This window comes from Chiroxiphia lanceolata, chromosome 3, assembly GCF_009829145.1.
Source record: "Chiroxiphia lanceolata isolate bChiLan1 chromosome 3, bChiLan1.pri, whole genome shotgun sequence".
Lineage (NCBI taxonomy): Eukaryota > Metazoa > Chordata > Aves > Passeriformes > Pipridae > Chiroxiphia > Chiroxiphia lanceolata.
In genome coordinates this window covers 17002581-17016013 of record NC_045639.1, presented here as the reverse complement: position 1 = coordinate 17016013, position 13433 = coordinate 17002581, and the positions used below count along the sequence as shown (strand labels likewise).

The 13433-nt window shown below is 46.7% G+C and overlaps 1 protein-coding gene across 3 annotated transcripts in view; it reads left to right on the top strand.

The window, feature by feature from the left end:
- The window catches only part of COQ8A (coenzyme Q8A), a 44041-nt gene that overhangs the window by 25269 nt on the left and 5339 nt on the right, over positions 1-13433 (top strand). For all 3 annotated transcript variants that reach the window (XM_032683895.1, XM_032683897.1, XM_032683896.1), the window contains exons 6-10: positions 4331-4453; positions 8519-8604; positions 9693-9833; positions 11046-11127; positions 12526-12619. In XM_032683895.1, coding sequence (XP_032539786.1) covers positions 4331-4453; positions 8519-8604; positions 9693-9833; positions 11046-11127; positions 12526-12619 — 526 coding nt within the window. The remainder of the gene's footprint in view (positions 1-4330; positions 4454-8518; positions 8605-9692; positions 9834-11045; positions 11128-12525; positions 12620-13433) is intronic.

The window sequence follows — 13433 nt, the reverse complement described above, 5'->3', positions numbered from 1 at the left end:
TTGAGAATGGGCCAAGAGCAGCAATTATTGAGGTGAGACAAAAGTAGAAAACTTTCACATTTGTACTCTTTTGGAGCTTCTCAGGCCAAGGACACAGCAAGGTCTCTAGGTGAGTCAGCTACAGCCTCTAGCTAGTGTCCTTGGATGTGTTTTCCACAGAATTTTACAGTGGTGGATAAGGCTCCATGGATGAGAACTATCTCCATGGGTTCTGCTCCTGCAGAAATGCACACAGTGTGAGTCCAGGATACCCTTTTCTTACTGTTCTTCTGACAGTATCAGCCTTAGTTGTTCTTGGGGGAAATCTTTTGACATAAGTACCTCTTTAAACATTTCTTTAAAAATACTTCTGCATCCCTTTCATGATTTCAGGTTGAGGTGTTTGTGTCCAAGTTTGGTGGCTGCCAGCATCATAAGCTCAGGCTAAGACCTGTCTCTTTTGAGAATGACATCGTCCTGTTCTCTGGAAGCTGGTCGAGGATATAATTTCTCTTCCCACTGCTGCAATATTAATAGTAACTTCTTGGCACTTCAGACTTAAACAAGTGTGATGTGTATATGCCCAAAGGCATGCCTAAGAGTTTCACACTCTTGCTTGGCATCCAGGACTAATGAGAAAGAGCTTTCTCTTGCTTGCTCTCCTCTTGTCTAGTCAGTATAAAGTGTCTTCACGACTTTTAAATGAAGCTAGAAACATTAGTCCTTCAGTCCCAACCCCCAAGTCAGAAACTCCTGTGCTACACATGATCCTAGTAGCACAGCTTGTACTTCTTCTTTCCATTACTGCTACCGGAGGGACTGCAAATTCCTACCCTCCTGCACATTCTGTAGTAACTGCGCTGGTGCTGATCTGTCTTTTCCTGCTCAATTTCCCTATCCTTGGTTAGTAGCCATAGGGCCCTTCTCACTCTGCCTCAGATTGTCTCTGTTTCCATAAACAATTCACTTCTTCAGGGACTTACCCTAGAACAAAAAAAGTTTGGTGCAAGAGTTTGTGATTTTCTTCCTTTTCCATCCAAGCCTGATGGCCTGTACATAAATTCTTTCCACTGCCAAATTCTTGTGAGTAAGTGCAGGTTTGTTTGGGGTTTTTTGTGGTTTTTTGGGTTTTTTTTATGGGCTTAAGGCCCTAATGCTGCCCTCTTTAAGTTTTTTTAAGTGGTTTGACTTATCTTACTCTGTTAAAAATGAGGATGGCTTACTTGATTCCAGTTGGAATTTTCTTGGTAGGCTGATGTAGCTAATTAACAATAACCTCCTTATTCACTTGGTGACCTTGATGGCAGCCTCAGTGTTTAGAGTGTGTATCTACAGTGCAAGGCTCACACAGGGTGCGAATGGGAAAGCAGAAAAAATTGTAAGGAATAAAAACGAGTGCCCAAATAAACAGCTGCTGTTACTAGTAAAGAGGCTCTAGGTTCAAGGTTAAGTTTGTAACTGATTAATGACCTGTCCTGGGCTGTTGTGGTAGGCACTGCACAAATGCCAGGCAAAGCCCCAATGGGCTGGCACTTGGCCTAGGTTTGAATACAGAGTTATTTTCTTATGAAAAAGAATAATGCAGTCTCCTTGGGTTGTTAGTCCTAAGTGCTTAGGTTGCATTCTTGAGGCTTCTCCTGCTCCAAAATTTGTGTGGCAGATGGTTCCTAAAAACAAATATCCACAAAGTCCAGTTGCTAGTTCTCCATTTGATAGTGGCAAAGAAGGTGGAAAAAGAGTGATGCAGCTGTGAGCTGCACACAGGTTTGGAAAGATTTGTGCTGATTCTGAATTTGGAAAGAGAAAAAAAAGGGGTTAAGCACTTCTGAGGGTGTCTTCCTGCCACCTCTGCTGGGGAAGAACTGACGGGCTCCAGGCACTGTGGCTGCACCTGCCTTCAATTCTGAGGTCTCTGTGTTGCCACAGCTTGTATGTAACTTCTCTTTGCCTTTTTTTCTTTCCCTGATGAAATAGGTGAAACCAGCTTTGTGATCTGAAGATGGGGAGAAAATAATTTGAGACATCAAACGGTGCCAGCCATCTTTGCAAAAAATATTAACTTGCTGAAAATGGGCATATTTTTTCATGAACTTGTGGTGAATTTTATCCCCACTTCCTTTCGACTCAGCTTTGGAAGCCTATGTCTGTTTTCTCTTTGCTTGCCATGTACATAGTTCTGCTTTTGGCTCTTGCTTCCAGATCACCATCTTGTTCATGCCCCACTTGTAGCAAAGTACATAAACAAGAGTTGCTCATGTGCTGTTGGGCTGCCTGGTGATCAGGTATTGCCCCTGGGGGCTTGACTTCAATGAGAAGCACGCCAAGAAAAGAGGATTGGGAGTGCCTGTATTTGGCTCTTTCTCTGATAAGACTCTTAAAATTGTCAAGGTTCATTGGCTTGTGGAGGTAACTTTAATCATTAACTAAGTCCTTTATTCTGCTGCTGACTCAAAGGAGGATGTTTTTGTGTGCATTGGTATGAAGCAAGGTAAAGCTTTGATTCAGTACTTTCCCTAGCTTCTGCTTGTCATCTCATGCAGAGATTTGCTTCAGCATTGCTAAGGACACAGTTTTCCTGATAGGACAGTTAAGATGGGATCATTAAGAATCAGAGCTCTGTTAGATGCCTTCAACAGTTACTCTTCAGAGACAGCTTTTCAAAGCTGGGCAAAGCCAGATCCCTCTGCTCTGGGTGCTCTACCTGTTCAGTCTCTCAGACTCCTTACATCCAGGATCCAGAGCAAAATGTGCTCTGAGGATTGCTGTGTGTGATGCAAGTAGTGAATTCTGGACCCCTCCTGCCTCTCTGCATCTTGCTCTCTAGAGCAGCATAGTTGTCTTGTGTACTCTTGGTGGTTTTATTCCTCTCTCCTTTTCGTGTACATTATTGTCTTAGGACTGGGATTTGTACAGACAGATGTCCCACATGCAGTGTCATCTTGTTGCTATCCCACAAAACAGGTGAAAGAGAGGAGAGCTGAAGGGCAGGGCTTGGCACCAGTGGAGAGTTCTGTGGAATCACTTTTGTAGGGAAAGTCTGTAAGCAATCTAGCTATTTGCAGGGACTGAAGGGTGTCTGTCAGGTCAGTAACATGTTTGGCACCTCAGGGAAGTGGTACCAAGTTGTCTCAGTTACCAGAGTTTAGAAGGGACCACTTCCGTCTGGCTCTTTGTTATTTCTCCTGTCCCCTGGCCAGTCTAAGCTCCCTCCATGTACCTTCCTGCGAGCTACCTGGAGATGGAGAGGATCTCTGGCTGCTCTAGTCAGTACATGACACACCAGTAATTTCCATCTGCCTGAGATCTTCAGGGCTATTTTCATCTCCTGTGCCTTTTTGGGCCCTACTTGTTGTATATGGGGGCTTCAGCCGTTCCGTCCTTACTACCCTTTCCTCTGAACTGCTGAAAACAGTGATATAACTGCAAGATCAGTGTACTAGCTGTGGGCTTTGCACCCATCTGCAAGGCCTGACCTTCCTCCTGCTTGGCTCTTTATCCTTAGGAGCTGATCTGCAGCGCCCAGAGAAGTGGTTGGCGGGTGCCTGACTGCCCCCTCTTTTCCTGCTCTACTGGGCATGGCCCTGGAGAAGTACTTCTGAGTTGCTTCTCCCAAAGGGACCACAAAATGGAATCAGGGTCTCCTTCCCTCTCCCTTAATAAAAATTAAAAAAAAAAAAAGAGAGTGGAGGGAAAGTGCTTCTTATGCCACATAAACCTCATGTCACATACTTGGAACCGTGGCACTGCTGTGTAGATGGCTGCAGTGACCACTCTGAGCCTGTCAGACATCAGGCTTTACCCATTCTTGGGGACAGGAATGTGTGTGTTCGAGTATGTATATTTTATGCTTGCCTTGATGCCTGCCTTGTTCTGTGCAAGCTTCCACTTTGAGAAATACCAGCGCATTCTTGGTCTGTGCCAGTGTGCTGCCAAAGCTTTTGAGGATTCTCCCTTGCTGTGGCTCACTCCTACTGCCCTTCTGTGGCTGTGCTGCAGCCCATGATGTGGGACTCAGGACACCCTTACATAGTCTTTTAGGCTGAGTTAGCTGATACAGTGAGCTCAAGCACCAACATCTGCACAGGATCCTGGACAGTTGCAGCACAGACATTCTTAGAAGCTGTGACTTGCTGCTCTTGGACTTCAAGCCAACAATGTCAAAGTTGTCACAAGACACGTGTACAACTTCAGTCTGTGCCCATCGGTTGCAGTGAAGGCACTCAGTGTATAGTCCTAGTTTGATTTCTCTGGGGAAGGGCAAATTTCCTTCTGAATGTGGGCTAACACCATGAAGTGGGCTTGCCAAGATAAGGGCGTTCTTCATTCATGCTCTTTCTTTCCTTGCCCTCAGGAAAGAAAGCAGTGATGGATTCTAGCCCGTTCCTGTCAGAGGCCAATGCAGAAAGAATTGTGAGGACCTTGTGCAAGGTCCGGGGAGCGGCACTGAAGCTGGGACAGATGTTAAGCATTCAAGGTAAGTGTTAGCTCAGGTCCTCAGCTATCCTCCTTAGTACTGCCAGCTGTGATACATGATCAGCTGTCTGCCATCAGTCAGTGTCAAGTAATATGGAGAGGCTGGACAAGTGGCTCTCTTATGTGAGAGCAGTGTTGGATATATATTTGAGTTCCATCTAATCCCAGTATGAAGTAACTAGATGCATGCACTATATACTATAACTATTTCCCCAATGTCCCTGTTGTGTCAGGTACTTAGCTGCAATTGGTTGACAACAAGGTGACATTGTCTCTGAATTTTAGTGTCTGTGTTACAAGCAATTGTTGAGAAGCAGAGCTGTATCTTTACTCACTCTACTCGCATGTGTCCTGCTAGAAGGGAGGAGGATCATAAGAATGTGATCCTGTTCTTTGTTCACCAAAAGTAGTCAAAGTTATACCACACTGCTCTCCCATTATAGCAAATTGGCTACCTGTTTGTGGTTTACATGCTTTGTGGGCACTGAAACTTTACTGGAAAAGCCAGTACAGGTGATAATCTTACCAGGTGATCTTGAGGAGGCTTCAAACTGGTATTTACTCCATTGGGCTCTGAAGTCAGTGACCACAGGTGAAGGAGTGAGTGATGTCAGTGTCTGCACTGAACTGTTAGGTTGCTCCTGGGAGATGGCAGGTGTGCTGAAATCAGACCTTAGCTGTACTTTTTCACAGTTTGCTTTCCTGCCCAATTTGATAGAGAAAGGAAGAACCAGCCAAAAATAGCTGTAAGACTTGTCTGGAATAGCTTTCAAGATGTCACTGAAATTGAGTCAGTGTCTGTCTGAGTGTTTGAAATACTTGGTTTGCTTGGTTTGTCCTTCTACTTGAATTTTTTTAGATGTTCACTGATGAGGCTGGATCTAGTGTATTAAGTAACTTGGGCTTGCCAATAAAGCAAGACCAGCTCCCTGTTCCAGAGAGCCCTGATTGTGGCATTTCATTTGCTGATCACTTGGTTTAGGTGTGTGCCAGGCTGATGGACACATGAACATAGCTAGGTGGGAGGCATCAGCTGCTGTGTCAGAGACTGTCACCCACATGCTGTTTTCTCACCCTCTAGAAACTGCCAGGTACCAATGACTGATGGCTCACAGTGCAGATCCAGGAGGAGCTCATGTGCTCCTTGCTTTCCAGTGTCTCTGGTATGTGGCTGAGTGAGCCATGCCTGCAAATCACCTCTGAAGTTAAACTTGTCTACCATGGGTGGGATTAATTTCAGATTCTTAGGACACTACTGAGTTGCTCCTGATGTGTGCCCAAGCTTGGTCACAGCTGCCCTGGGCTTGGATGCGAGTGCAGAGGGAGTAGCTGTGAAAGGCCGGCTCTGAGGAGTAGAAATGCTCTGGGGTTTTGTTACTTGCCTGCTGTCTCCTAATGTTTCTGAGCTCTGGCAGGAGTGTCAAATACTTGCTGATTGATTTCAGTTTGGTGTCAAGAACGGACTTACACCAACCTCAGTGGTTGTACCCAGCCCTCGTTTGACTCTTGTGCCAAGTGTGTGGAGCACTGCTGTGCCTGGCGAGAACACAAGCCCCTGGTAGCCTCGCTGAGGGACAGCTGTGGTGAAATAAATTTGACACCATCAACAGTGCAGAGTATCCAGTGCAGAGTATCCATTTCTTGGGCTGGCTGTTTGGACAGGAGGGTTTCATGCAGTTCCTGCCACTTCATGGGTTTCTCTGTGGCCTGGTGAGTTTGAATTCACTGCTTCTGTCAACAGGACTGGGTGTTAATTGAGTGCAGAGGCCTCCTGCAGCTGAGCACAAGTCACAAAGCAGTGTCCTTAAAACCCCTGATTGTTTGCTTGTGGGAGTCAGTGGATTTGTTAGGGACCCACATCCCTGAATGTCATGAACAGCAAAGATGCCGAAGGCCCCAGATCATCCTGTCTGGTGTGTATACTCTGGGAGATGTTGGAAAGGCAGCTGCATTTGCCAGCTGAGAGTGCCCTGCCTTGACTATTGCTTTGTGTTTCGTTCCAGTAAGGCCTCATCAGTTTACCACAAAGACGTAGAACCTTATTCATGAGCGTGTTGTAAGCCTTGGTTTGTCAGAGTTGCTTCCGCAGCACGACTGATTTTTTGACATTGCTGCCGAGTTTCTGTACAGTCAACCTGGACTTGCAGGTTTCTTGGCTGTTTGGTGTTGTGCTCATGAACAAAGTGGTGGTGGTCAAGCAACCCCAGTTAAGGGTACCTTCTCAAACTAGGGGTTGAAGTCCCATGTGAGGTTTTTGGATGTCAGCAATAAGCAAAATAAGAGATGTTGATCCTAAATGCTTGTTGCAGGCCCCGATACCTCAATACAAAGAGCTTTTGGGAGACTGAGTCACTCTTAGTGAGGTCCATTCTCTTTCTGCCCAGTCATCCTTGGACGTGCAGGTTACATGCAGGTTACAGCATGACAGTTAATACTTTCACATACCCCTGAGAACAGTTTTTACAGTGTTCAGAGGCTTGGCAGTGATGCACCATCAATGACAGAGCAGGTGTTTCTTTTGGTGTTTGGAATGCACACGCAAATGCCGTGTCTCACCTCCTTGGAGGTTTATAGCGTCACAACAGGAACTTTACTCACTGTTCCTGCAGAGCCTGCTGATCTCTGACTTGCAGTGATGGAACAGGAGCTCCTCTTAAAAGCCTCTGTTGGTTCCACAGTAGGGGTTTTTTAGTACTTTTAAATGCTGCTGTGGCTTCAGTGGGAATTTCTAAACAGTGCTGAGACTGTTTAGTGACTGTTTAGTGAGTGCTGAGTGTTAATGTGATGTGTCTGCATTACGTATCTTTTTCTATCCATTCCTTTCCACCCCTATTCCCAGGACAGTACTCTTAAGGTCACTGTTTGTTTCTTGTTTCCTGGGATAGACTTAGGGTTGTTCATGCATCTGTAAATGGAGAGGATTGATAGTTTTATTTGAATGTCACAAGCCCAATGTGCGGGTCGAGTTCTCAGGATTAAGGTCAGTTGCCTGGACTCTTCCAGTGTTGGGAGAGTGGCAGATAAATCTTAATTCTTCCGTAATCCTTTATGAAATGAAAAGTTTTCTGGAATGAGTAGCTTTTTTCTGAGCTGTTGTAGAAGTCTGTCCTCAAGCAGAGGACTAATCTTTCAAGATGCTCCTACCCCTCCTCTTTCTTATGAGTGTAAATATTTGCTCCGTCTGACACTTAAAATTTTTGGGTTGGCTATGTTTTCTTCTGCCCACTTGTAGCTGCTCTTCATTTGGGTAGTTGTTTACAGTAGCAGATGCCGAATCCTGATCTCTCCAAGAGTTCAATACTTGCATAAGTGGTGTTTTGCCACTGCACAGCTTTCTGGAGAAGCTGCTGCCTCCTTAAAATGAACTGGATTAAACCACATCAGGGACCTTGGGGTGTTGGGATGACTCTCCAGGGGATTCCACCTGTGACCTGTGTTTCCATGACGCAGTAGCCTCTCCTAGACCTGAATGCTGTACTGCTGCCAGCAAGAAGATGGGCTGGTGGGTGACAGAGCACTCTGCTCTCGGGTTTGTGCAACCTCCACTACCCCAAAAGCCTCTGTGCTGTGCAGAACCGCCCACTGCTCTTGGCAGTGCTGCTAGACTAAGCAGGCTTGATTTCAAAACATAAAAAGTTTCTCAGCATGTTTTCTAGAATGTTCATACTTTGAGTATGAGAGAATGCACAAAAACTCTCTCCTGCTGCAGCAGTACGGTGGCTTAGGAGTTGTTTGGGTAATACACAATATTGGGTAATAATTTGGGTAATACACTCTTTTTTGAAAGAGTGAAAAGGAAGGAGGAGCTTTTTTCTTTTTTTGCTACTTGTGCACAGACTTGTTTGGCTCATCTCTAAAGGTGTGATGCCTTAGGAGGAGCACCTCAGGTGCTGTTTCTGGGTATGGAGAGTTTCTCAACTAGAATTACTTCCAAACCTTCACTGCAGGGGTGTGGTTGGGGGCAGGACAGCCAGACTTGTCCGAATGCAGGTGCATGTTTCATTGTGTGCTGAAGAGCTGGAGAATGCAATGCCTGCACTGACTGTGTGTGCTTTTCCCTTGGCAGATGATGCCTTCATCAACCCCCATCTCCAGAGGATTTTCGAGCGTGTACGTCAGAGTGCTGACTTCATGCCAATAAAGCAGATGATGGTGAGGAATATTCCTTACTGCTTATCAGGGGAGAAGGGACAATGACAGAATAAATGTCACCCATGACATACCCTAGTAAGAGAGGTGGATGGGGATTTTTAAGAGTATTCTTTCAGTAATGTTGCATATTTTCAGTTGTGGCTAGCACCTGATTCCTTCTCTCTATTACGTGCTGCCTTTTCTCTCCAAAACATTGAAGCTCAGCTCTAGACAGAGGGAAAAATGTGGGAGTTTATGTCTTGAGACTAATTCTAATGGAACAGGATGTTGCACACAAATATGATTATAGGGTCTTGTTGAGTGTAGCCTTCTCTTCCATTTCCTCTTGTCTTTCTAATGAGTGTTAAGCCAGTGTCTACAAATGCCTACATCCCATTTTAGAAACAGACTTACAAGCTGTAGTCTGATGGAAAATTAACAGCAACTTTATCCTTACTGTTTTGCTTAAGTGTAACCCACCATCAAGAAGAGCCAGAATGAAGCAAACCAAGTTGCTTTCCCCAATGTACATGTTCTCTCTCTACTTCCCTCTCTAAATTAAGATGTGAAGGGTGCTGCTAAAGGAATTGCCAGCACTACTTATCTTCTGAAAGACACTGAGCAGCGCCAGAACTTAAATATGGCAGTCTGGCAAGGTAGCAAAAAAGTTGTTAAAGCAGGCTGTGATGTTTAATTGTCAATATTGCCTTAGAGAGTTATTCTTGCATGCCTGGATTGCTTCTGTTCAGCTTGGCAGCATGATGATAGAGGAGAAATAGCTAACTCCTTGCTCATTTGCTGGAAGATAACAAGTGGCACCAAAAAGGGGATGTTTGTATTGCTAAGGCAGCGGTGTTTGTGTTCGAGATCTCTGTCCTTTATGCCAGAGATCTGATTGGCATCTGTTTAGTGCTGGGGAAGCATTGCTGGCTAGACCACTTCCTTGCCTTAGTGTGCAGCAATGAGGCAGGGAGGATGATCTAGGAAGCAGGGTAGAGGTACTCAGAACTACTGTAGGCTGTGTGAGTCACTTTAGAGGAACATGATTTCCAATAGTGAAAGTCTTAAAGTTTTGCTTCCCATACCCCGATGCTTTTTTTTATTTGTAGAAAACTCTGAACAACGATCTTGGCCCCAACTGGAGGGATAAACTGGAGTCCTTTGAAGAACGTCCCTTTGCTGCTGCTTCAATTGGTCAGGTTCACCTGGCACGCTTGAAAAATGGGAAAGAAGTTGCCATGAAAATCCAGGTGGGCTTTACAGACCAGCCTTGTCTCTTGTTTGAGACCATAGAAGCGCAGGGGAGATGCCTGTGTACTGCTGAACAAAATAAGAAACGTTTTAGTGCAAGTGAAAATGTGGGTTCAGCAATACCTTACCTGGTGCAAGCAGATGGGAAAGACAGGAAAGGTTTTGCAGCTCGAGCCACTCTCTTGAGTCCAGATGAGAGGAGACATCTCATAAGTGTGTCACTGCAGCATGGGGATAATGGTGGTGAGGGACTGCTTGTACTTTTTGGGCTGTATGTGAGGGTCCTACCTGCTCCATAGGTCAGTCCTCTTTCTGGGATGTGCACATGCCACATGTCCCTTTCTGGCCACAGCCCAAAGGTTAAAGAAGTTTTAAGTAACATGCAGGCACTGACTGTTGAGCAGTGGCAGTCTGACAATGCAGGAGGATATTCACCAACTCACACTAAAGCTGACAGCAACCTCAGGTGGCTATTTCCAACAAAAACAAGTTCTAGAGCTAAAACTCCTTGTGCAGCATGGTTTATAATCCAGGAGAGCGAGGTCCCTTGCTGACTTGAGCAGTATCCCAGGCAAAGTTGGTCATCTAGTTGGTGGGTTTTTCGTAAAGTGGGGAGACTTTAGAAACAGCATGAATGAGTACTGGTGTCTTCTCAAGCCACTTGTGTCCAAAGTACTCTCTGAAGTTAGGCCAAGGTAATAGCAGCAGAAACTGAACCCTCTGGCATCAGCAGACATTCCTCTTCACATCAGTGGAGGCTCATTTCCTTCTTGACATATAAGGTGAGAACAGAGGAGGCACTTTTGCCAGGAGTGGCTCAGCCTCACTGCCCTGCTGCTGTGAATGGAACAGTGGGGCTGTCAGTGGTGTTGCTGTGGTAGGGAAATGCCCGACTGTTGTAGCTGTCGTGGGACCTGTGTGTCTGAGAACCTGTCACGTGTTGGAAGAGTTCCTGTAGGAGGATCTGAACAAGCCATTCTCATTGCAAGGAGCTGCATCTTAGCCTGTCTCTCTGTCCCCTGGTTCAGATGCTGGGCTCTAAATAAGCTTTTAGAGGAGAGATGTCTGGCTCAGGTGTGCCCTGGCTCATTGCCAGGCTGCAGGTGGCTGTGGTGTGGGGGTCAGTGGATCAGCTGGAAGGTGTTTGTATCTTGCCCTGTACAACCAGGTCATCTGGTCTCACCACCTCTCTGTCCCATTCTGTCCCACAGTACCCTGGAGTTGCCCAGAGCATCAACAGTGATGTTAACAACCTGATGGCTGTGCTGAGCATGAGCAATATTCTCCCTGAAGGTAAAAAGACAGAGAGCCTGGCAGGCCCTGTGTTCCCACTGGTGCAATTTGAGTTCTGCCAACCCATTTCAAGCAGTGCATTGCATGTGTGTCTCCAAAGACTGGAGGGAGGAAACAGCCTCAAGGAAATGAAAGAAAGGACTTAGGAATTACTAAGTCTGCCCAGGAGCAGATTTCCTGCAGAAAGCAGGAGAGGTAGTGGATGTAGGCAGAGGGTGCAGGGCCAACTTGAGGAACCATGTTCTGCTCCCCTCTCCTGCTGCAGAGCTGTTGCTGCCTTTGCTGGGCATGTGCCTTATCCAGTGTCCATTTGGTGAGGTGGAGAGTGCACCTGTGTTGTTTTTTCCAGCCACACATGTGCACATACTTGCTGGAGTAACGTGCACTTGTCTCTGTGTGCTCTCTATAGCAAAGGACCCATAGGGTTTCTTGGCAAAGCGTAATGTGCCTGGGAATATTCGTTTTTGATGGCTTTCTAGGCATGAAGTGTGGGCAGTTGTTCAGGTTATTTGCTGGTACGTTTGATAGAACTCATACTTCTCTAATTTTCTTGTAGCCTTCCACGCCTGGTATTCTCTGTTCTTCCTAGTTGTTCTCTGTTCTTTCCAGTCACAGTTGTGGAGAACTGTCAGACTTGGAACTTGCTCAGTGTCCCAGCACATGGATAAGTCCCTTTTCCCACAGGGAATGCAGGGCTTAACTACTCCTTTTTCCAAATACCTGCCTGCAGTAGCTGTAAATCTTAGTGGGACTGTACAAATGCTGCTTTAAAATCAGGCTGGGTGCTGACAAAATCGGGGCCTGTTCTCTCTGGTGGCTGGGCAGGGCCCTGCAGAAGCTGCTTCAGCCCCAGCTGTCTGTCCCAAGAGGTAGATTGGTTTTCCAACTTGGAGAGTAAGAAGACTGGACTTGGCAACTCAGGCCCTGGCTACGTGCTGCTGCTGCAGTTTGCTGTATTAGTCATGCTGACTGTTTCTGCCTGGCAGTGCCTGCTCCCAGTTGTAGGCAGATACGGTTTTGAGTCTTTTTTTGTTGCTTTTGCCCAGGCTGGTGTTTGGGTGCTTCTACTCCTTGGTGTGTGCCTCTGCACAGCCATGCCAATAGCACGAATGGACAGCTTGGGCTGTGGGGTGGGAGCTGGGGGAGGATGGAGCTCTGCTGCACAAGGACAGTGGTGTGGACATAGCTTGACTTAGGAGCAGCTGTGTAGCCTTGGCCTGGGATTACTGCAGAACCTGTAGTTAGATGGAAATATGCTTTGGCTCTTTCAGGTTTCTTGTACTCTTCAGCTTAGAGCTGGCTGGATAGCAGTTGCTCCTCAGGTGCAGCTCTGGAAAGCATAGCCTGAGGGGGTCCTTCTCTCTAAGTCTGCTCTCTCTTCTGCTGTTTGACCTTCAGGTTTGTTCCCTGAGCACTTGATTGAAGTCGTGAGCAGAGAGTTGGCCCTGGAGTGTGACTACCTGAGAGAAGCTGCCTGTGCAAGGAAATTCCAGTATGTTCACAAGATTGCCTTCAACCCCACCTGTCTGTGTGCGTGAGAAACGCAGGAGGGGTTGCTGAACTTCAGGGATGGTGGGGAGATGAATGTGTGCCCTGGTGGCTCAGGAGAAGGGTGCATGTTTGTGGCCTGGGCTGTCCCCTGGAATTACCACCTTGTCTGAGCCACGCATGTACTCAGTCAGCTGAAATGTGATAGCGTATCCTCTCTCCTCCAATGCAAGCCTGTCTGTTTTGCCACATATGAAGGTGCTGCAGTAACTCTCGAGGCTGGGTTGCAGTGCTGTTCTGTGTGCACTTATGCCAGCCTGTTGTGCACTTCTCCCATCCTTTAGAAAATAATAGGAGGTTTTTCAGTTCAGCTCTCTTACAGTAACTACCACCACTTGTACTGCCTGCTCCCTTGGCTTGCTGTAGCAGTGGGGCCTAGATTGTTTCTACATGGTGGCAGGATGATGGGGAGCTGCTGGAGGCTGGGCACCCTTCTTGTCCTGCTGCAGAACCGCCCCTGTGGCATTGCTCCCCTTGGCAAAGCCCATTTATTCCATGTGTGTAGTCTGGCCCTGAAGCCAAGTGGGGTGAGCAAAAGAGCCCAGTGCCCCTTGATGTACCAGCCTGGAGCCCTCCTAATATCACTGCTCTGGCAGGAGACATGACCTCAGGAGCTGGCAGCAGCTGCAAGTCACTGGCATGTTTTCTGCTAACTTAATCCCTACTGTAACTGCTGAGGAAAACATATCCTGGCAGCCTCATCAAGGGTGTGGGGAGAGGCTGGTGAAGGGCTGTGTGAGGTGTTGCTGAGGGATCTG